General features: G+C 39.0%; 1 protein-coding gene across 4 annotated transcripts in view; it reads right to left on the reverse strand.

Annotated features, from left to right (window-relative positions):
- Positions 1 to 21,557, reverse strand: part of NCAPG2 (non-SMC condensin II complex subunit G2) — a 47,025-nt gene extending 25,468 nt beyond the window's left edge. The window contains exons 1-11 of one of the 4 annotated variants that reach the window (XM_064703908.1): positions 21,280 to 21,557; positions 20,514 to 20,605; positions 16,781 to 16,972; positions 15,646 to 15,754; positions 15,067 to 15,224; positions 14,214 to 14,348; positions 9,165 to 9,259; positions 8,245 to 8,314; positions 7,476 to 7,562; positions 4,834 to 4,929; positions 485 to 610 (exon numbers count right to left, since the gene is read on the reverse strand). In XM_064703908.1, coding sequence (XP_064559978.1) covers positions 485 to 610; positions 4,834 to 4,929; positions 7,476 to 7,562; positions 8,245 to 8,314; positions 9,165 to 9,259; positions 14,214 to 14,348; positions 15,067 to 15,224; positions 15,646 to 15,754; positions 16,781 to 16,972; positions 20,514 to 20,588 — 1,143 coding nt within the window. In that variant the 5' untranslated portion in view covers positions 20,589 to 20,605; positions 21,280 to 21,557. Of the gene's footprint in view, positions 1 to 484; positions 611 to 4,833; positions 4,930 to 7,475; positions 7,563 to 8,244; positions 8,315 to 9,164; positions 9,260 to 14,213; positions 14,349 to 15,066; positions 15,225 to 15,645; positions 15,761 to 16,780; positions 16,973 to 17,239; positions 17,344 to 17,985; positions 18,048 to 20,513; positions 20,606 to 21,279 lie in introns of those variants that run through there. The other 3 variants (XM_064703907.1, XM_064703910.1, XM_064703909.1) reach the window with 3 other exon arrangements.
- Positions 21,558 to 23,060: the final 1,503 nt, after the last annotated feature.

Genomic DNA, 23,060 nt, shown 5'->3' on the forward strand with positions numbered 1-23,060 from the left:
TCAGGAATCCCCCAACATTTTCTTAATGAAAATACTATGCTCATTCTCACCCATCTGGGCTGGTAAGGAGATTTTTAGGTTCTCTTCATTATACTTAATTTCACAAGTATTTAGTAATACAGTCCTGAACTTTGATTGAGTGCTTCCATAGTAACTGTGAAGCTCTCCCCCACAATCCTAGGGTAAGTAAGGAACAAGATCATTACTCATGCATTTCATTTTTCAAAGGCATCTCTCATTCACAGAATAATGAATAACAAACCAAAATATTTCCTTTTTAGAGTTTAAAGTGGTGTATAGCATCTGCAGAAAACATACTATAGAAATTGAAAATATTAGTTTAATTTTGTATTTTCTGTACCACAGACCTCTATTTCCCTACAATTACTCAGAAATTCCATACATTTTAATTGCATCAACGATTTTTTTGAGTTAGTTCTGACAAAAGTTTCATTTTTAAAATTTTAATTTCATTAAAACTTACAAAAAGTTCTTCAAACTGTTTCTGAATTTCATTGTCCATCTCTTCAGCAGTAAAACTGGGATCACGAACAGGAAAAGCATCCACAAACAAAAACGCTGCATTTGCTCGAACTTCTGAGTTTCTGGCCTGTAACAATGAAGGAAAAGAGATTTTTTCCATAATGATCAACTGTTAATACCCAAAGGTGTATCCTGTCAAATATTGTTCTCCAAACATTTCAACAAGTGTTTTTAATTAAGTAGATGGAAGAGATTAATTTACAAATGGATGGAAGAACTTAAAGAAACATAAGAATTTTAATGTTTTATCTTACGTTTCTGCCCATTCAGTAAGACCTGAGTTATTGTTACAATCAGCTTTCAAAGCACATCAGCTAAAATGACCCTGAGGAATCACAGTCAGAGCCCTTCTGCTTTCTGTAATGTGAATAAATTAAAAGCAGTTGGGATTTCTCTTGGTGGCCTTACAGCTCCTCTTCAGGACAGAAGACTCTTGAATTCAATCAGACTGGATTAATTAACTTGCTTGTCAAGAGACAGGTGATTTAATTGAAAAGCTCAAGCCTGTTTCTTCAAGAAAACAGTATTTAGTGAGTAAGTACCAGAAAGCTTGGAGCGTAACTTATCCAGCAAAAACATATTCAGTTCTGCATCCCTGCACAGAAGGATTAGGACCATGTTCTGAGCTCCAGGCAGCTCATCAAAAATCTATGGGAAGCCTCACAACATTTTACCATATTTAACCATTTTCACTGTACTCCACCATGGTTGGAGTTACTGGTTATAGAGCCACAAACACAAAAAAGAGAAAAGAAAAAGGTGCATATTTAGACACTCATTCAGTGAAAGATAATTGATGCTGTGGACTCAAAGGACAGAAAAAGAGAGCAGGCAACAGAACCATGAAGTTCAAGGCATGTCAATGAGCAAGCTGAAATCTAACCACCAAACAGCATTTTATTTATCAAAAATAGCAGTGCAGTGATTAAGAGCCTCTACTGACTTCTCTTGGAAAGGAGACTTGGAAGGAAGAATTTTGTCCAGATCTTGTGTCCATTAAAAAAAATAAAAGCTCTCAATATAACAAGCAAAGTAAGCCTAATTTTAACAGCAAGATGAGACAGCTCAGGGAAATTCCTGACTATGCTAATAATTTAATTTTCTTCTTCCCTTGTCACAAAGCACATTGAGATCAAAGCAGGGAAAAACAACAACCATGTAATATTTAGACTTAAATAAACTAAGGACAAATAAAACCAGAAAAAAACCACAACAGTAACAATTATTTCATTTACAATCTGTTTTAGGTTTCTCTTCTTGACCAACCCTGATATGGTGGAGTAGGACCACAACATGCCAAATTCTTCAAGTCAACAAAATTACTAGGAATTTGAAATTAAATACTACAAAAGCAAACAAAGCACACACATACATTCTTTAGTTAGGGACTTGTGTTTTCCTTTATTTACTATGGATAATGCAAACAGTTAAAAGGTGACAAGACCTAATTCTTGATTCTATCCTATAAAGTTGTAGAAAATCCTTTATCTCTGAGCCTGTCTATATTTAAGAATTAACACATAACAAGATAATATGTGAATTCAGGGTGAAATAGCTCTTCTGCACTAACATTGCATGTGAAAATTAATTCAAATGTGGTTTTGTGCAATAACCTAGACCTTGTCTACCATACCCATTCCAGTAAGTTAATTTCCATAAACTTTTTAAGTGCATTACACTGAATTCTATTAAGCTCACTTTTAATTCTGAACTGAGTACCCACAGTTCAAATTCCTGCCTTTAATGAACTGGAATTTATCCCACATGTATTTGCATATTCAGGCTTGTACAATGTCTGCACAGAGGTAGAACCTAAGAGTTTAAATTCATGGTCTGTTTTAATCCACACTGACTTTTCCATGCCAGAGCCTGCAGCAATTTAAATAACTAATATTTCTTTTACCATTATGTTTTTACTATTCTGAGGAACTTCCAGAACCTTTTAAAACCATAATTTACTTTTTTCTTCAGTTAATTTTCACAGCTTTCTTTTAAACTTTAACTGGTCTTACAGATTCTGAAATTAACTTCAAATTATTTAAAACACTGCTTTCCCAGGACATCTTAGTTTAAATGTGTGAGATGTTAAAAAAAATATTAAAAAAGACAACCAAACACTTTAAAGGAGTCACTTCCTTCAACAGCTTGAATTCCTGGAGGAGTGGTTCTTGACTTTTTCAGCTTGATAAGAAATAGCTTAATCACTACTTACACTAAATAATTGTGTTTTTATACCCATATATCTTCTCATACTAACAACCAATCACTGCACATCTCTTTTATGTTTGTATGACTCTTGCTTTTCATAATAAGAACACGAAAAAATGATGAAGAAGTTACATATGGGCTTATATTATAAAAACTTAAGAGTTGCATAAAGGCTTATAAAAATGTGCTGGTAAAAGCCCCAACAGAACCTTGTGCAATCTAATTACTTGCAAAACAAGCAATTGAAGAAAAACCAGAGAACTGCATTACAAAATGTGCATTCTCAATTTAAAGATTTCAGAGATGAAATCAAGTAGTTTCAGCACCCACAGTTCTGGAACTCGCTGTGTTCTTACAACTGAAGTATTTTTGCTCTCTGTAAGAAGGAGTGAACAGGCCTTGTGTGTCCTTTCTGTTTCATAAGCAGTGTTCTAGAACAGAATTTGTTCTTCTCTATATTAAATTAGGGATTTGGCTAAAAAAGGAGCATCAAACTAGTTATCTAAAATTAAACTGACACTTCAAGCTTTGGAGGAGAATCCATAACAGTTATAAGAACAGTTATAAGCTTCCCTTCTTAGCTCTGTATTTTAAACTGCTGGTGATTCTGAGTCACAGCAGCAGTTCAAACCACCAAACACTTCATGCAGTATTACATGCTTTGTTCCAGCCTTGGAACCATTAGTGATGTGAAAATTATGAATAACAGCTGTTAAAAATTTCAGTTACTTGTGGAATCTGGAATTCTCCCATTGTCCTGCTGCAAATCAATCAGCAACCCTTTTTTTTCCAGATCACAAACCTTCTGTTACATTCCTCCAAATTAATGCATGCAGATTTCATAAGGTTTGACAGAATCTTCCTCCAAAAAGCAGTCTAGTCTCACATCTGAGTCCTGGCCTTTGGCAAGTGACTACAACCCTTCACTGATGGGCACCAACTCCCTTAAGAATGGAACAGTGTATTTTGTTAACTTACCAAAAACCAGTTAAAACCTCTGTTCTTTTTAGAGACAGCAATGGAGAAATTACAGGAAGCCATGCTTTGTAGCCATCATGCTCTGGCATTGGGAAATAAATGTTTCATCCAGAGGGTTCTTGTTTATATAAATTCTAAAAGGATGGGATCCAAGATTTAATGTAAGACCAAACAAGATACTGGCCTAGCAATGACTTTTCATATTGCCACCTCTACCACAGGGTTCTTTTGAAACCAAACAGCTCTCAACTCTTTCCTGCAACTCATAAAATCCATTATAAACAACTTTTGAAGTTAATAGTAAATACTTTCATCTTTGAGAATTTCAAATGCCTTTCTCACGTCTAGAGAAGATGCTTATGACCAACCAGTAAATGAAATTGCAAATGTTTGCCAGAAATTAACTTGGTTGTATGTGTACACTCTCACAAAGAGGGATTTCATATATTCAGACAAAACAAAAGCTGTCACAAAGAAGGAAGCTTGGCTCCTCTTGATCACAGAGTGTAACTGAGCAGACAAACTGCAGTGGGCCCCCTTTAGTCCATGCATGCAATCCACAGAAGGACACACACACCATGAGAGAACTACAAATAAGAAATTTCATTCTGAGTGCACATCCATACCATTAATGTCTGTCCATACAATCCAACTAGAATAAAAGTTTTCCTAAATTAATACTCCAATAAATTCATTCAGATGTACTCTCAGGCTGGTAGTTAATCAACAGGTGAGACTAAACCATCCTAGGAACACTTCTGGCTTTGATGAATAAAACTCTGATAATTCCCTGAAGATCTTGGAGAAGATAATACAAGATTACACAGAATTTTCAGACTGAGAAGATAAGAATGCCAACTGCAATCCTGGAAAGCACTCTAGGTACCTGTAAACAAAAGTGGATTTTACAAGTAAATGATATTAACAAATTAGAACATTATTGTGCATGCTATGTCTAATTACAACTTAAAAAGTTGCTCAGCTACATCTTGGTTTTTGTGGCCATCCATTTTAAAAGCAAATAATAAAAACAGAAGATGTGGAAGGAACCCAAAATTTAATAGCTGGAGAAAGACATTTGTATTTTCTGAAAAAGACAATTACCTTTAGTGCTCTCCAGAGGATGGGCTGATACAATCTATAGAGCATTTCTTCAACTCCTTGACGGACTTTACTTTGTCTATGAAAATAACTCAGCATCTGAGAAAAAACAAATAAAACAGGCCCCAAGGCCATTTTAACATTCTACATTCAGGATGTGGTAAGGAGTTGATGCATTTCATAAATATGTAAGACCAGAGCTTTCATACTATGAAAATGATAAACCTAAACATGCTAATTGACCCTGTATCTTATTAGGAAGTCTCAAAAATATTTCATTTAAAACAATCTAATAAATATAATATTTTATAATTTTATAGAGTCATTAAGTTTATATAAAGATCTACAACTAAGAAAAAAAACATGGCTACAGAATTGCACACCAACACCTTGTTTTTGTTACTATAAAAAATAATTTTTAAAGTTACTGGCACAAATACTTTGAAACCATGAAATTATGAACTACAGATAAATAAGCTTTTTCTCTGTTAAGAACAAAGGAACTTATCTGGTAAGTGGAGTTACCCAAATACACATGCACAAACCTAATACATTTTTTATGCATTGATGAAAAGCAAGTATCAGCACTCTCTGGGACTCTAAACTGTGTTTAATTAGCTAAAAATCCTGTTATTTTCTGTATCTGAATTATACAGAAAAGAAAGTGGAAGACCAGAGCAGAATATGAGAAAGGACATAATGTAACTTGATATGAAGAATTCCTCCACTTTGAAACACTGAGCAGTTTGAGCTGTGTTCTAAGGTTGGTAATTAATCAGAAAGTGAGATGGGATGATCCTCTGAACATTTCTGGCCTTGATCAATACAGCACTGATCATTCCCTGAAGATCTTGGAAAACAGAATACAAGATTACACAAAATTTGAAAAGAAGCTGACCCTCTCTCTAGTGGTCAGTTCAAGTTTATTCCAAGACCTACTCCTCCTGCAGCCCAGAGACATATTTATTCACTGTCCTCTTTCAAGATCATAAACCCCACAGTCTGAAAAACATGAAATGCCCTGTCAGAAGCCTGCTCCATCCATCAGGAATCACAGGACAAGGAAATCCTATAGCTATGAGAAAGCAAAACAGGACAAACCCCCAAAAAGCCAACCCTAAAAACTCCAAACCAAAACAAACAAAAACCCACTCTAGCATTGTACACTGCTATGTCAAGCTGAATATTGCACACAGCATACACTCCAGAGTCTGGGGATTTGGAGCAAGCATGGGAGGGGAAGGGGCATTGATCAAATACAAATGTCTTAAAGAGGCTTGTGCACTTCTCATTCTGCTTCAAATGCTCTGCTCATGACTGAAAGCCACAGACAGACAACTGGAATCAAAGCTTGTCCCTATAAACCCATATAAATCCCCTACACACAACAAAAAGAAAAAAGCCAAGCTTCATTTCAGACCCATCACTAAGTTTGCCTCAAGAAGGTTATGACTGTTCATCCCTGAGATCATCATGGAAAGGTCAATCCTACAGGTACAGAAAGCTTAGACAACAGACAGCAAAACCTATTCCTGACACTGGAAAATCCCCTTCTACTTCTGAGCAGCAAAGACAAATCTGGTGCAAAACTATAAGCAGGTTCCTCTTATAATTTATTCTAACATTATTTCTCAGAATATGCTATTTTTTAAGTATTTGTGGTGGGTTGGGCCTAGTCACCAGCTGAACACCCACAGCCATGCACACACTTACTGCAGCAACTTGTGAGGGTTCCTCAGGGTGAGAGATATAGATGAGAATCTTGCTTCATGATCAGAAGGCTGGATTTATTAATTTATGACATATAATACATTATGACTATACTAAAAGGAATAGAGAGAAAAGTTGCAGAAGCTGCTAAGCTAAGAATAGAACAGAATCTAAAGACAAGAGTTCTCTGTGAATCTGTTCCAGAGCTTGGACCTGTGATTGGCCCTTAATTGTAAACATGGAACATGAGCCAATCACAGGTGCACCTATTGCATTCCACAGCAGCAGATAAATATTGTTTACATTTTTCTTCTGGGGCCTCAGCTTCCCAGAAAGGACAAATCCTAAAAGAGAGGATTTTTATGAAAAAATGTCTGTGACACACACTCCCTGCTCAGTGGGGAAGAAAAAGAATTGGAAGAGAAAAGCAAGTTCATGGGTCAAGATAAGGACAGTTTAATAAATGAAGCAAAGAGGACCAAAAAACTCCCCAAAGGAGGGATGCAAATGCAACCACTCTTCACCTGCCACAAGCAGATCAATACTGAGCCAGCATTCCAGCAATGGCTGCCTCCCCAAAACTCACTTTCCCTGTTTGCTGAGGGAATGATGGTTGTGTACCATGCAATATCCTCCTGGTCAGTTTGGGTCAGCTGTCTCAGCTGTGACCTCCCAAGTCCTTGCTCATGCCCAGCCCACTCCCAAGGGAAAACGTGGGGAGGAGAAAGCCCTGAGAGCACACAGGCACTGCTCAGCAGCAGCCAGAACATTGCTGTGCCACCAACACACCCCAAACACAGCCCTCTGTTAATGAAAGTATTTCCATCCCAGCCACACCTGCTATGGTATTTTAGTATGAAAAGGAAATTTTCTACTTTGTAGCAACTGATCTCATTTTGATGCTACTAGTTCATGTCATGCTTCCTGGAACTTACCTCTCTAACTTTGGAATGAACAGAAGAACTTCTGGGAAGATGAATTCCATGATGCATGAAATCCTGAATGCAGTTATATTCAAGTACCTACAGTAAAACACACACATGCTCCTGTTAACACAATAAAACAAGAATAAGTACTGGAGCTGTTCAGCAACTATATTTTCCCTAAAACAAGCAACTGAAAATAGTACCTGCTATCATTTCTTACTTGGCTTCTGCCTTGCCCAAAGTTTTCCATGCTGGGGGCCTCAGTCTGCCTCAACTGATTATCAAAATTTTAGAATCTAGAATTAATCCAATTGTCAGAAGCTAAAAGAAGGGTAAGCAAAAGTACTTTGGTATCTGAAATTTTGCTCTAGCATTGTTGTGATCTGTAATTATGCTGTTAATAATTTCCATGGAAATCCACAAAAACTAGATAAATACCTGAGCTATCAACTATACAGATTTGCACATGCTGAATGAAAGCTTCAGTAATTCAGTTAACAGGCATGTTTATGAAAAACATTGTGCATATGCATATTTGTGTGAACCAATATCTCAGCAGCAGAATTAAAGGTGTTTTACTGCAGCCAAGCTGATCTCAGTGGGAAAACATTCAAAGCAGGACATAATAGTTACTCCTTGACAGTGCTGAAGGGGCCCTTTCCCTAGGGAAATAATTCTTTAAGGCTTGTTAAAGGAACCTCCCTGTGGTGGAAAGTCATGAGTCTTTCCCACCCTGAAATTCAAAACTATCCAAAAGAAATTTCAAGCATAGTGTTACCTCTGTGAATTCTCCTGACATCTTCTTCCAGGCCCTGAAGTAAACTTCTGAAATGCATTCCACCAAGGATCTGTATTAACATATAGGAAACACTGTCAGGAAAGCATACTAACCACATCTATGTACAATTCATAAAGGTGAAACATGAAGTTTTGTATAAGAACCAATATTCTTCTTAATTCTGTGCATCAAATTGGTTTTTAGAAGAAAATCTCTTTTTCAAGTCTACACCCATAACTACCAAGTTAACTCTTAATGAACACAAGCACTATTACATGATACTTGAAATATCTCCTATGGTGGGAAGAGTCAAAACATTCAGAGAGATACTTTACCAGTTATGTCATGAAGAATGCCTGGAATTCTTTATAGACATGTACAGGAATATAATAATCTACATGAAAGCATTAGAAAGCCTCTGATTTTAATAGACAGAATTACTTCAGCAATACTTCACTGAATAATCAAAGGAAAAAAAATCTCCATATTTCTCATCCATCAGCCAAGTTCTCAGGCTATGATTTATCCTGCAAGTCACTTCTTATTAGAATGCCTTATATAGAAACCTAGAAAATTCAATTAGAGAGGACTTGTAGGAAAAAATAGGAACACCCTACCAAAGGAGAAATGGAGCTGCAACCCTCACAGAAGCACTGCAAATAATGCAGTCCAATTTCTATCCAAAGTCATTTGCATTAGCTAATGGCAAATAAACATTTACTGCTCCTATAACTGTACACCAGGCACGTCTGAGCTCCTATGAAATGAAGTTGCTGAAACAATATAGCAGTAATATTCAGAAGATTTGTGGGTTTCTGGTTATTGATACATTTTTTCAATACACTAGGTATTTTTAGAGTGAGATAAACAAGATTTTAGACAAGCTCTTACTAATGAAGTGCTCTTACTGGGATGCATACCTTGGAAAGAACTGTAATTGGTTTTTAACAGTTCCATGTATCATTTTAATGAAGTTTACATTCCAGGTGAACAAAAAACTCAAGAGTCTTCTTCCCTGTGGGGAGGGAAAAGAGGAAAAAAGAGAGAACTCAAAGGTCAGAAGAATATGCAATTTAAGAGCTACCTCAAAAATCAGTAAATACAAAGGAAATTACATCTTTAATTTTGAAATGCATAGGTGAAATGGAAAAAAACTATTTAAGATTCTTAATTATTAAACAGAATTCATGCACTCCTTTTATTCATAGTGTAGAAAGAACACAGAACAAATGAACACATGGATCATATATCTGCCTCCACTCTTTCCATGTCCTTTCTGGTTTGGTGTGCCTTCAATTGAGCAGCATTCCAGAATGGCAGCACACTGTGCAGTCAGCACCCCATGGAGGCTGCAGCCCTGAGCTCTGCCAAGTGCCAATAGCCCAAAATCATCCTGGGGTGACACTGAAATGATGCTGAAGGCATAAATAAAACACCACAACTCTACCAGTACTGCATGCAGAAACAATTTTAACAAAGCCACAGAGAACAGCTGGGCCACTGAGGAAATTCAATGTTCTGATCAGCAAGGACAATTCCTTTCCTCCTGCCACATGAAAGGCAATGTTGTGAACCTCCTGGAGCTGCTTTCATTCATGAAAACAGAAACTATTTTTCCCAAATTAGTTTTCTTTCATTTTAACAAGTCAGGAACAATGATGACAAATCTGATGAGCAATAGGATTTTGTAACAAAAGGCTGTGGATGAAGGAAATAAGCCAATGATCTCCCAGAATCAGCAAAATCTGCCCAAGGAATTGAAGCCTTATACAGTATCTGTACAGGCAGCTTGACTCTGACTTAGCTTACAGGTGAAGGTAAGAGTCCAAAATGTCTGATCACACATAAGGGTGAGTCAGTTGTAAGGGTCCTTTGTATCTCTCAGCTTTCTAGCAACAAATCAATTAGGAATATTAATAAAGGAAGGGCAATAGTAAAGAGCACATTGACAGAAGTGCAAAAGGGTCACTGAATAAACAGCAGAGGTTCAGAGGCACTTCCATTGAGAGCTGGGCCAAGAATTGTGTTCACACCTAAGACCAAACACAGAAAATTGAATGCCAGACACACAGTCAGAAACTGCCCTGTAGTGAATTGATAGCTGAAATGCCTTTGGGTGAAGAACTCAGAAGCTCATAGAAATCAAGACCTAATGGCTAAATACAATGTCAAGATTTTTGGCTTCAGGTCTGGTGGAAACCTTCCCAACTCAACGAGGGTTGTTTCTATAAACACAGAGGAGTCCCACTTGGCATGTCACACATCAACATCCCTGACAAAACAAAAGGTCAAGGGAGTTTTGACCTTCAGTTCTTTCCTCAACAAGGCAAGGATGAGGACAAACTCAAACTCATCTCATCTTCTACAACCCCAGCAGCAAAACAGATGACAAAAAGCCAAAAAAATAGCTTTCAACCAATTCTTTTTAGCCTTAGGTTTCAAAAGATTGAGCCTGCTCCTGAAAATGATAAGTGCCTCTAGCTTAATCTGCTGCTTGTGATGAATGGATCTGCAATAATTACTGGTAACAACATTCTCATTATTGTGAGAGATAACCTGGTGATAGGAGAATGAGACTGTGACCTGTCATCTTTGGGACTAATGCAGTATCAGTGCTGGGTGTCTGGTGCTGCTGTGCTGGTGGACACAGAGCACATGACTCTGTTCTGTACACACAGAGAAGGTGAGCAAGGAAAGAGCACAAGAGACCCACCGTGAAAACACAGGAACCTGCACTGCAGCTGTTTGACTGGAAACCCCATCTGAACAAGAATGTTTTCATATAAATCACAGAGAGAGAAATTCAGAGGATCACTCCACTAATGATAAGCCTCTGAGAAATATTACTGTATGTTAAACAGCACAGCCTGGGAAGGCAGAAACACTGAACTCCCTGTTCTTGCCATGAGGTGTAATAAATGTGCAGTTCTCTATTGGTTTAATCTGATTTAGAACAGATACACTGCATTCCTGACTCTTCCCTTCCTTCAGTCTTGCATATGATGAACCATTCCAGACAGTTAATCTGTCTGAAAAATAATCTTACTAGGAGAAAACAGCTACCTCCTTCAATCCAATCAACCCACAATACTGCTGCTTGAACATTACCCTGTGAAAAGGAAAAGAGGAATGCTATTCCATGGCAACACAGGATCATTGCAACCTGGAGTTATAGCAGCTTAAGCTACTGTGGTACTGTGCTCTGGGATATGTACTCTGAAAATCCAGGATTACTTTTCTTAGGGACTGTAGAACAAGTTTGCAGGCATTAAAGGGAGTATTAGGCCTGATACACAGAAGCTCACTTTCAACTCAAAGCAATTCATACATCATGTTGATACTTGGTATTATTACATGCATTTTAGAAGCTATACAGGATGCAAAAAAATGTCCAGCAGAGATACTGGGGGAGTGTTGGTTGGTTTCTTATGGCTGCAAGAAATCTATCATTAGTGAAATGAACCAGGAAGGGAAATTAGAGAACATACATGAGGTGTGTTACCACTGCAACTGAACTCCCACAGCACGCAAATCCCAAACAACAGGACTTGCAACTGAGGTCCAATGGCCTCACAGCAACAGGAAAATGCTTTGGACACTTTCAATCTCCCGTCTGCAGAGCTACAAAAATCCATTTTTACTTATCCATTCTGGATAAGTACTGGAAGTTCATATAGCGAAGTTGGATCTCTGCTCACAAACTGAGACATGTAAATTTGGATGTTTAAGTCCCTGAAATGTTAATTGTCTGAAGAGTGTTTTATGTGATCAGCTGTTTAGTTACAGTTTTATGGAGCTGAATTGTTCTGTTGACTCTGCTGACTGGGGTTAATGTGGCACACCCTACACACAGAGCAATTTTCCATGCCCAGATGGTTTTCCAGAAGGCAGAGATCTGTGACAGTGCTTTATGTGCCAGCCCCACCTGGATGTCTGAGGCAGCTTAGGTCATTTAATGCAGCATGGGTCATTCACTTAAGCAATCAAATCCTTCCCAGGACCTGTACTGATTATGCTCCTGCACAGATGTCTAAATTTATGTCACACACTTAATTTAACTGAACCCTGTCCTGGGATCTTTCCAGAATGGGTTATGGTTCTCCTTTTATTCTGAACTATTATCCTTCAGGATGTGAAGTGCCTTGTGTATGGGGCTGGCACAGCAAGGTTTGGAGGTGGAGGCTGCAGAGGTGCTTTCTGTGGGAAGCTGCCAGAAGCTCTCCCTGTGCTGACAGAGCCAAGGCCAGTGGGCTCCAAGGCAGCCCCACCACTGGCCAAGGCTGAGCCCTTTGGCTCCAGCTGCGAGCTGCTGCTTTCAGTCAGTGCTTCCAGCCAGAAAGCAAAGAATCCACAATTCAGGATCTAAACCACTAATGAGCAGACAGAGCAGAGAGAGCAGTAAGGTGCTCTCTATATCTACCTAGAAAAAGACAGGCCTATGATAATGCAAAGGTGACAAAATGGCAAGAACCAGAAATCCCTGGGAGAGCAAAGAGAAAAATCTCTTGCAGGGAAGCGAAATGTGCAAAGCATGGCCAAATCTGCACATTCTTGTGCAGACATAAACTAGACATAAACTTTCACTTTAATATGCCAGGAAAAATATACATTATTGAGTCTGATTTTTAGCCTACTTTCCCCCCAATATTTAAAAAAAATCCCACAACAAAACCTCAGTTTTATACTCTTTCACTCAAAGATTCAAGGTGCAAACTTCCTTCAGAAAAGCTGTGTAGTAATTAACACGTTCTACTAAAAGTCTCACATAATGTGGAAGAAAAAAAGAACTACAATAATTTACATCTAAAGCCTAGACAGCAGATGTATTTTACATATGTAATTGCCAATCATTTACTGTGCCTATATGAAGATGAAATATTAAAATAATACCGTGGATTCAAATAAAACAGAAAAAAATACAGAATGAAATATAGATAATGCATTTCAAGTACTGTGACAAAGAACACACACAGGTACACACTTTTTCCAGATGGCAAAAAATGGCTTAAAATGAAATACACCAAGGACACAAAATTAATTGTGAACTCTGTCAATAAAGCCTTACCTGCCTTTCCTCTTTCCACACACATTTTCTCCTCTTCCATTCCCACCTCTCATATTGCCTTGGCACATCATTATTTTAGTCAAAACTAAAACAGCTTAAAATATGATATGTAAGTAACCAAAACCCCACCAACTTTGTGGCAGGTATCCAAACCCTGCTCTACCAACCATTTCACCTAATTCCTTTGCTGTCTCCATTTTTAATATGACATATGCCACCATGCACCAATCTCAGAGCTCATTTTATGACAGAAGTTCATGTATTCCACAGGAAAAGGAATATATCTATTTTACATATGCAGGGAAGAGATAGAACTTCAGAGACAAAGTAATGTGGTCTGGTCACCTAACCAGAAAAAAGGCTTGGATGCCACAATTCTGGGGCACAGGCAAAATCTAAACAATGAAACAGCAACTGTTCACTGAGAGAAATCTATGTAGTTAAATAAAGTAATTCTTATTTTTCTGTCAGGTTGGGTTCTTTTTATGCTACTTTTAAAAGAGAATATGGCAACACAATCTTCTAGATGAAGTAATTTAAAGGAAAATTATTTTGCTACAGTAACTTGTCTTGAATAAAAGAAGAACTGCTATAAAAGAAAAGAAAAGAATTACACCAGGGAATGATTTAAAGTATCGAGGGAAATGCACTGGAAGCAAAGCACTTGATTCTTATTGCCTCAGGATAAAAGAACTGAAGATTTAGACATAAACTTTCACACTTTAGTCTGGAATAGAAACAAGTTTTCCAAATGAAACAGTATCAACCATTTATAGCTTGGAGTCAGAGCTGATTTCTCTCATGTTGCTACCTACTGTACTATAAAAAAAGACAAACTGCAGAACTATTAAAAGCAACCAAAGCTCACTGGCACAAAACCACAGTAAGATAAAAGCTGGCTTACCTCTTCTTTCTTAATGTGTTTTACACTCATAAAACACTGAAGCAACAAGTCTTTGACTTCATTACTCTCATCTGAATCATAATCAAAACAAAGTAATGCCTGATGTAGATTCCATACACGAACTATATCTGCACCCTGACAGGGAATAAGAAGCCCACATTAGACTGGAGAAGCTTTGCTGTAATGCAAAGCTGCATTGAAAGGATTTTAAATAATGAACTTGAAATGCATTGTTACAGATTGTGAAATTATGAATATTCATTTCATCATATTACTGGGAAAAATATATGTAACTGCAGAAATTCTGACTTCCAACAAATGAAGATATGCTCAAGAAATGCTCAACAAAAAAAGTTGCCATTCCATGCAAAATATGTTAAAACCACATTGTTACACTTTTTAAACTTTATACAATACATGCAGTTAACAGGGAAAAACAGTAGAAAGAAATAAGGATATATCCATTGAATTAGTGCAAAAAATGTGTATCACAATGCACCAACCACCTCAAACATTTTGAAAAATGAAAGAAAAATTATTTGTAAAAAGATAAGAAGCAAGAGAAAATGAAGCTTCCCACAAAAGCTGTTTCTATGCTTAGCTGAACATAGTACTTAATATCTGAGTTGACAAAAAGTTAATTACAATAAAAACCTTGGCCATTGAACTGGACAAAAGAGTGAAAAGATTAAAAGGAATGCAAAAAAAATTAAAATCCAGTACACTTGTGAAACTGATGCCAAAAACCTTTAAAATTTGCCCTAGAGAAGGCAGTATTTTATTGGAGGGATTATCTCTCTTGAAATATTCAATAATAACCTGAAAGTTATTATTGAACACAGCCTCTACCTACCACAGCAGCTTTATTCAGGCTTTTCCTCAGCAGAATGACAAACAGAATCTTCCCCAGCTGCTCCTTCCCCTCCAGTCCCTTCTCCCACCACATTTCACACACACGTTGGATAGCGTCCTGTAGGTTTTTTTCAGATGTAGATAATGCAGGAAGGATACCTACAAGAGTAATGGAAGAATTATTTATTGCAATGAACCAAGTCATTCCTGTAAAACAGCAGCCTGTTAGCTCCTGCCACACTTACACACTTTCATGGCTCATGCTCACTGCAGTATTTAGGCAACTCTAAGCTTTGGCCCAAGTTTTTGTATCAGTAACAATGGAATATTGAGTTTCCCTTAAAAGTAATAAAAATCACAGGATAATCAAAGTTACCTTCCACTGGGTGAACTGCTGGGAGAAAGAAAACTATTTACATTCCAACTTCTAAATTGTGCAGCTGATAGGTAAACATTGCCTTAATTTTGTCTCATAAATATGAACTCAAACCAGTACCAACTTTTCTCCTGTGAATTCTGTTTCACAGTCAGATCAAACAGCCTCTGTAAAATGCAGCACTCTGTACAGAGCAGCACTCACCGTTTAGGATAAACACACATTCTGCAAGAGCTTTGTAGTTTACATTTTCATCCACGGCAGGTATGGAAGCAATAACAACAGCTGCCACTCCTTGGATCACTGCTACAGTCTGTTTCTGAAAGAAAGCAATGCTGAGGAAACACTTCTGCAGTTTGTTTTGGGCTCAGAAAATAACTCAAACAAGAAATGAACCTTAGCAACACAGAGCAAAGCTGAATTGTTATTATGCTTCCTTTCTGAAAAACGAGCATACTGGCATCCAAAACCTTTCAAATAAGAGGTAAAGAATAGATTTCAAAGTACATCATTTCAAAAAGTTTAAAAAGGGTTTTCAGCTCCAGCTAGTAGACTGTGACTGTGCATGTGTTTCCATTCCTGCACTAAAATCCTCATCTGCAACAATCCCACTCAAACACACATCCATTTCAGAGCTGAAAAGCCCTAACCAGCAGGGTCATGTGTAACTCAGAGATGTACATCTGGTGAATTTCACTCCAAGTGTTGATTCTACAGACCTTGGAACAGATGACTGATTTTTCTACAAGGCTCTTGGTTTCTCTAATGATTTCCCCACTGCATTTCTTTTCTTCCCCCCAAAATTAAACAACCTTTTCCCCCAGTATTCTCAAGGCTACATAGACTACAGTACAGAAAATTCTAAATTTGTGCCTTCCACAAATTTAGAATACATAGAATTCTATGTATTCTAAATTTGTGGAAGACACAGTTGAATCTAGATTTCATGATGTTCATCAAATAAAATGAGGTAGTCAAAAAAATCAGGTAGTGAATTTCTTATATGCCAGCTACTTAAACTTAACACGTGCAACATTAACATTTGTTTACTAACATAAGACACAGAAAAAGTCCATTCAACTCTACTGAGAAAACTAAGTCACATCTTTCATAATTTAAATTATCAGAAGAGCTAGTCTTTCAGAGCATGGACCAATCATAAATTCAGCTTAACATGAGCATAAATTAAGTCATTTAAAAAAATGGGCAGGAAGGTGATATTTGGAAGTGGTCTTATTTCATAACCCTTGTATGCTTTCAGATGTTATGGAAATACTTCATTTTATTTCCCAAAAAAACACAAAACACTCATCATGTTTTTATTTTACAAGATTCTTACCATTTCTGGAACTATCTCAACTTCCATGTCATCATCATTCTCATCATCTCCAGTCCTGTGCCATGTTTCCACAGGGTTCTCCATCAAGCTCTCTGTCAGCAGCTGTGTCAGTCTCTGCCATAGCACTTCTTTCTGCTTCCTTGGCAATTCTTGAAGTAGCTCATTCAAGTCAAAATGATCACATGTATTTTTCTATAAATGGTCAGAAGACACCACACAATCCCACATCAGCAAAGTGGCTTATACTTCATCATCATCTTTTCTACATTTAATCTGGGTTTTTACATTAATGATTAACTTATATTCCTCTGCAGTTAGAGGTAAAATACCTTCTAGAAGTTATATTTTTTAAATAGCATAAGAAACTCATGCTAGTTGACTCTTTATCATGAAGCAAGAGCACTGTCCTTAAGACAGAAGTCTTGATAGCCCTTCATAGCAATGATGGCAATTCTATACCCTTGGCTAAGATGCTCAAAACTGCACAGAATTTAAGTCCCTGATTATGTCTTTGGTCCCTTAAGTATCAATTGATGATGGCCATTGAAAGAAAATCCTTAGGCAAGGACTGGAACTGTATCAGTCAGCAGAGCCATAGGGACAACACTTGTTTTCATAAAACACATCTTTTCATAAAAATCCTTTCTTTAGGATTTTTCCTCTTTCTGAGAAGCTCTGGCTTCAGCAACAAAATGCAAACAATGGTTATCTGCTGCTGTGGAATGCAACAGGGGCAGCTGTGATTGGTCGTGGGTGAATGTTTGGATTTACTGACCACTCCCAGCAGAGCTGTTCTTGCTCTCTGCCTGGACACAGACCTTTGTTATTCATTCCTTTTCTATTCTTAGTGGAGCTAGCTTCTGAGAACTTCTCTCTATTCCTTTTAGTATAGTCTTAATGTAATATATATCATACAATAATAAATGCAGCCTTCTGAACATGAGGTCAAGATTCTCGCCTCTCTCTTCACCCTGACAAACCCTTGCAGGCCTGGTAACAGCAGGAATTTGAGCTCTGCACAATCAGAGCTCTGCACACTGCAATGTGTTCAAGCCCCTCACCAAACCCAGCTCCTGAGCCTGCTGGCCCCACAGCTCCTGCTGAAGCCCTGCAGACAGGGAAGGCACCATCACTCTCCAGTAGGGACTGCACCACCAGGCTGATCTGAACCATTTCCTAGAAAGAACTTTGCTAAAGGAATTTACCTCAGAGACACAAGGAGTCTGTTAGCATCAAGGAAGGGTAAGCAACCTGCTAGGAAAGGGAATATGCAGAGAGAAGATGAGGAAGAGCAGGCCCAGGCAAGAGAAAGAACAGCCAATTTCTGAGATGTAATTTGCAATACAGGGGTGAAGGTTTACTGGATGAAAAACACTTCAGAGGAAATAGAGAGACCAGCCATAATCTTGAAATAAATCTATTTTTAGTTTGCAGATACACTGCAAGGCATCAAAAAGAAAAAGTCGAAGGTAAAAACTGAAAAGAATGAAAGAAGCAGCATTAAGTATTACAAGGTTCCCAGAAGGGATTGAGAAGAAAGATCCTGTTACATATTTGTAAGAGAATTTCTATTCTATTCTACAACTGAAAACAAATACAATAAACCAAAGGCCTCACAGGGAATTCTGCAGCCCTGTGCTTCAAACAAATCCAAAAGACAGGATATTAAGATTGTACTGTTTTGAACAGAAAGAATGAATCCATAATAAGATCAGAGCTTTAAGATTTTTCTTTGGGATGATATGAGACAGAATTACTCCAAAATCTATGAGAAGAAAGGGTGACAGTGAATGATAATCATATCTGTGATTTTTCTGCCTAAGAAATTATGTATTTTCCTGAATTAGAAAGGGATTTAGTGGAAAAAAACCAACAGCACCTGCTGAAGATCTCAATGAACAGCACCACAATATGACATTTTTAAACATTACAAAGGAAAAAATGAAAAGCCGATGAGAAACCTTGAAGGAAAATTAGCAAAGCCCTGGAATTTTAGAAGACACAGATGAATCTCAACATTGAGAGTGCGGGAAAGAAAAATTCAAGGGGGAAGTAAAAGGAGGTTGGAGCATGTGTAGAAAAGACACTGAAAGAAGAAATGATGCTAAAAACTGAACTTTGAAGAGAGTCTAAAAGGCAAACTCTAAGGTTAGAGCACCAACTAAGTAGCAAATATAATACAAAAACCAAGGAAAGCAGTGAAGCTTTAATGATGATTTATTTAACCACAGCCTCCTCCAGAAAAGCAATCAAGGATTTTTCAAGGGAGATCCAAAAAGGAGGATCCTCATACTAAGACAAGACATGGTCACACATCCTCCATTGCTGCAGGTTTCAAAAGGAAATTATTAAAGGAATTGGAGTATTTTGGACAGTCAAAAAGTCATGTGGATATTCATGTTCCCTTATGCTACAAAGGCATGAAGAAAATTTTAATTGATATACTCATTGTAGCTGGTGACAAAGTTTCCAGAGATATTGGCAAAAGCTGAACACTGTTGCAAGAGAACTCCTGTGAATTGGTGATGAAAAATAAAAGGATGAAAAAAACCCCAACCATTTTTAATCCAAATAGCCCATGGCTCATTAAAATAAATTACAGATGGCAGAATCAACACAACCAAATCAATTGAAAAGGAAACACTGCAAGTGAATACTAAAGTGAATAGTTTTTTGCTAAAGTGGTTAGATTTGGAAAAAAAATGGGAAGGAGACTTTAGGCAAAGGCAGTCTGGTAATAAATTTATCATCCATAAGTACACACAGGCACACAAATGAAAGAAATAGCAAATTTCTCAGGGAAAGATTCAAGGATGTTTGGGAGACAAACTCTGTAAGCTTATTACACAGAATATGATTGTGGGTTTAATATGGTGCTACATGAAATCAGTTCATGCCTCTGGGCACAGAGAGGCAACTGATCCTTTATCCTGCCACAGGTACTACCAGGCAAATACCCACAAGAAAGCTCAAGAAACAAACTTCACAGTACCATTTATGGCAGCAAGCAAGAGGTGTTTAGAAGAGCTCAGGTATATTTAACACCAGACAGATTGAAGGTGAGTGGGAAACACCTCAATACAAATTATTATTTCTCGTTATCATGCAATATATACACAATGTGAGAATAAGCTTTTAACAGAAGATTCCAGGGGATTTGTTTGGTTGTTCCTCCCTGTTCTCTCCACACTTCATTTAGAAAGAGCAATCTATCCCTTCTCTAAAGCATTCAGTGATAGAAAGAACAATTCAAGTAAAATTAAACATGGACCAAAGAACAAGTGGACAGCCCAAACTACCAAATGAATGAACAAATACTAGTGAAACACAATTCTGCTATGTTTGTTATTAATTATATACCAATAAACTCTTTCATGGTTTGAAATTTAACAATGTAGTACTTCAACAACATGTGATCAGTATTTGTTTAGAATTACACAAATACTAACATTCTATTTTTAAAAAACAGAACAACCAAATATTAGAAAATATCAGCAATATGCAGAACAACCAAATATCAGAAAATTATCTGGTTTATAAACATTCATACTTCAGATTGCACAACCTTTTCAGCCAATATTCCTTCAAGTGCCATTTGAACTTATTTTGTATAGCAATCATCCCCATCTGCAAGTACCAGACAAATAGTTTCTGTCCCTTTGTCACATGATTTCTGCACCTGGAACAGACTTATGACTCCAGAAGTGATAAATGTACACACTGGCTCACTTACAGGGCTCTGAGTGTAACGCAGGAAGTCTTCAATTGACTCTTTAGACACAACTTGCAGAAATGCTTCGCGCTTCATCCTGGAATTCTTCCCTCCTTTATAACCAAAGCATAACATTAGAGAAGGTACTGTAAATGTACTGTAAATCATATATCAGATATATACATAGCATTTTTATTTATATATATATGTTATACATTACAGTAGTTATACATAGTACTATGTACTACATAGTTAAAGTAGTTTTCCCCTCCAACATATTTTAGTTATCTGAATCAGCATGTGGATTCACAACATCACTAGGCTGCAGGGCTTGCTTTCTTTTTCGGTCTTTTTTTTTTTTTTTTCAGTAAGTCTTAAAGCAGAATAAATTGCTAATGGATACTTGGATTTTTAAAAAGCACAATGCATTCTCCAGGACATACCCACTATTTAAGCTAGTCATAATTCCCAACCACAACACTATTTATTTGTATCAGAAGCGCTGAGGGGTAGTAAAATGGTCTATTTTCTCGGCTATCAAATGAAATGGAAATGGGAAATGGGCAAGGCCACCCAGAGCCTTATTCGCTAACGCAAACACTCCCTCCATCCCAGGTGTCTCCTGACGTGCTTCTCCAGGTGGGAAAGCGACTTACACAGCATTCAGTGAGTGTGAAGCCACACCACAGAACGGGGCGGGGGCCGCTCCTGGGCCCTGTCCCGAGCCAGCCGGGGGCTCCGCCAGGCCCCGGCAGGGCAGGCAGCGGGAGCCGGACGGGCCGCTTACCTCGGGCTCCCTCAGAGCGGCCGCAGCCTCACGGACCCGCGGGAGCCTCAGAGCGGCCGCAGCCTCATGGACACGCGGGACGCGCTTCCAACACCGCGGCACCGCCTCAGGGGAGCGAAGCGAAGCCGGTAGACACGGGCGTAGAAGAGCCCGCAGCGCACGGCAGCACCGCTGGAGGAGACACGGACCCCGGGAGCCGCTCGGAGGTGACACCGATGGGCAGCTCGAGGCACCTGGGAACACTCGGGGACGCTCCGGGACACCGCCAGCCCCCGCCCGGCCCGGTCCCTCCCTCACCCGCCACTTTTCGAATCCTCCCGCGGCCGACGTTGCGCGCGCGCCGCGCAACTCCCGTCTCGTCTCGCGAGAGCTCGGCCGCCGCCGCCGCCCTTTCCCGCGCGCGGCGCCGCTGAGGGCGGGGTGGGGGAAAGGCGGCCCTAGAAACCCACTGGGGACAGGGGATCGTGTTCAAAACTTAGGGAACCCCCTCGGGACAGGGGATCGTGTTCAAAACTGAGGGAACCCCCTCGGGACAGGGGATCGTGTTAAAAACTCAGGGAACCACAGCGTCACCTGGGCTGGAAAAGGCTTCTGAGGTCATCGAGTCCAGCCTGTGACCGAACATCACCTGGTCGACTAGACCATGGCACTGAGGGTCACGTCCAGTCTTTGCTAAACACCTGCAGGGAGGGAGCCTCCACCACCTCCCTGCGCGGCCCATTCCAGTCACCCTTTCTGTGAAGAAATTCCTCTTAATGCTCCACCTGAACATCCTCTGGCGCAGCTTCAGGCTGTGTCCTGTCCTATCGCTGTCTACTTGGGGAAGAGCCCGACCCCCATCTGGCTCCACGTTCCTTTCGGGTGCTGTCCAAAGCCGTAATGTTCCTCCTGAGCCTCCTCTTCAGGCTGATCCCCCCCGCGCTTCCCCAGCCCCTGCCCCGCTCCATCGCCGGGTAACGCGGGCAGCGCCCGCCCGGCCCCGGCTGCTGCTCCCGGCAGCTTGGCCGCGCTCAAAGGCTCTTTTTCCTCTGCTGCTTTCCGTCACGGCTGGTCCCGGGGGAACATCCATCAGTTCCCCAGAGGCAGCTGCCACGGTTCAAACCCACAGCCCCGCTCGTTGTTCCCTTCATGTACTACCTGCCAAGTGTCAGTGTTTCAAGATGGGGGGAAGACATGCTCGGTTAAATTCATGTACATGCTTAAGAAATGGTACTCCTTCTTCCAGTTAACTGGAACATAACTGCTTTTACCAAATATCACGCATTTGATTACACTGGTGGCTTTTTTCTCCAATAATGTTATTGTTGTTATTTTTGACAGCTTTGCTTTTCCTCACAGTCCTGGTGAAAAATATGAGTACTTTGCACTCTTCATCCAAAAGCAATGAAGAGTTAAACAGCCTATATGTATAGTATTGGAGACTATGTAAGCCACATGATATTTAGAGTTTGATAATTAAGGGTATTTTGAATATATCAGGAAATTATGATTCTTCTTTGCCCTGTTGGAAATAGTTTGAGTCAGATTTTGAGTTCTATAATATTCCCCATTCCGTTTGAGCTCTTCTGCAAACCAAAACCAGTCAAAGTTTCTTGTTACGGGCTTAGTTTGTGTCTTTCCATTTGGTATTTTCAGTAGCATTTCTCAGTGTTGGCTGTTAGAAGAGAGAGGTGCAGAACTGAAGTAATTTACTTTCAGTCTGTAGAAGCAGTACAATGTGTGCTGCTTTACTGTGCAAACAGAAGACCAACTATAATTTCTATAGAAGTTCTCATATCTGG

This window comes from Zonotrichia leucophrys, chromosome 2 (genome assembly GCF_028769735.1).
Source record: "Zonotrichia leucophrys gambelii isolate GWCS_2022_RI chromosome 2, RI_Zleu_2.0, whole genome shotgun sequence".
In the NCBI taxonomy this organism is placed as follows: Eukaryota; Metazoa; Chordata; class Aves; order Passeriformes; family Passerellidae; genus Zonotrichia; species Zonotrichia leucophrys.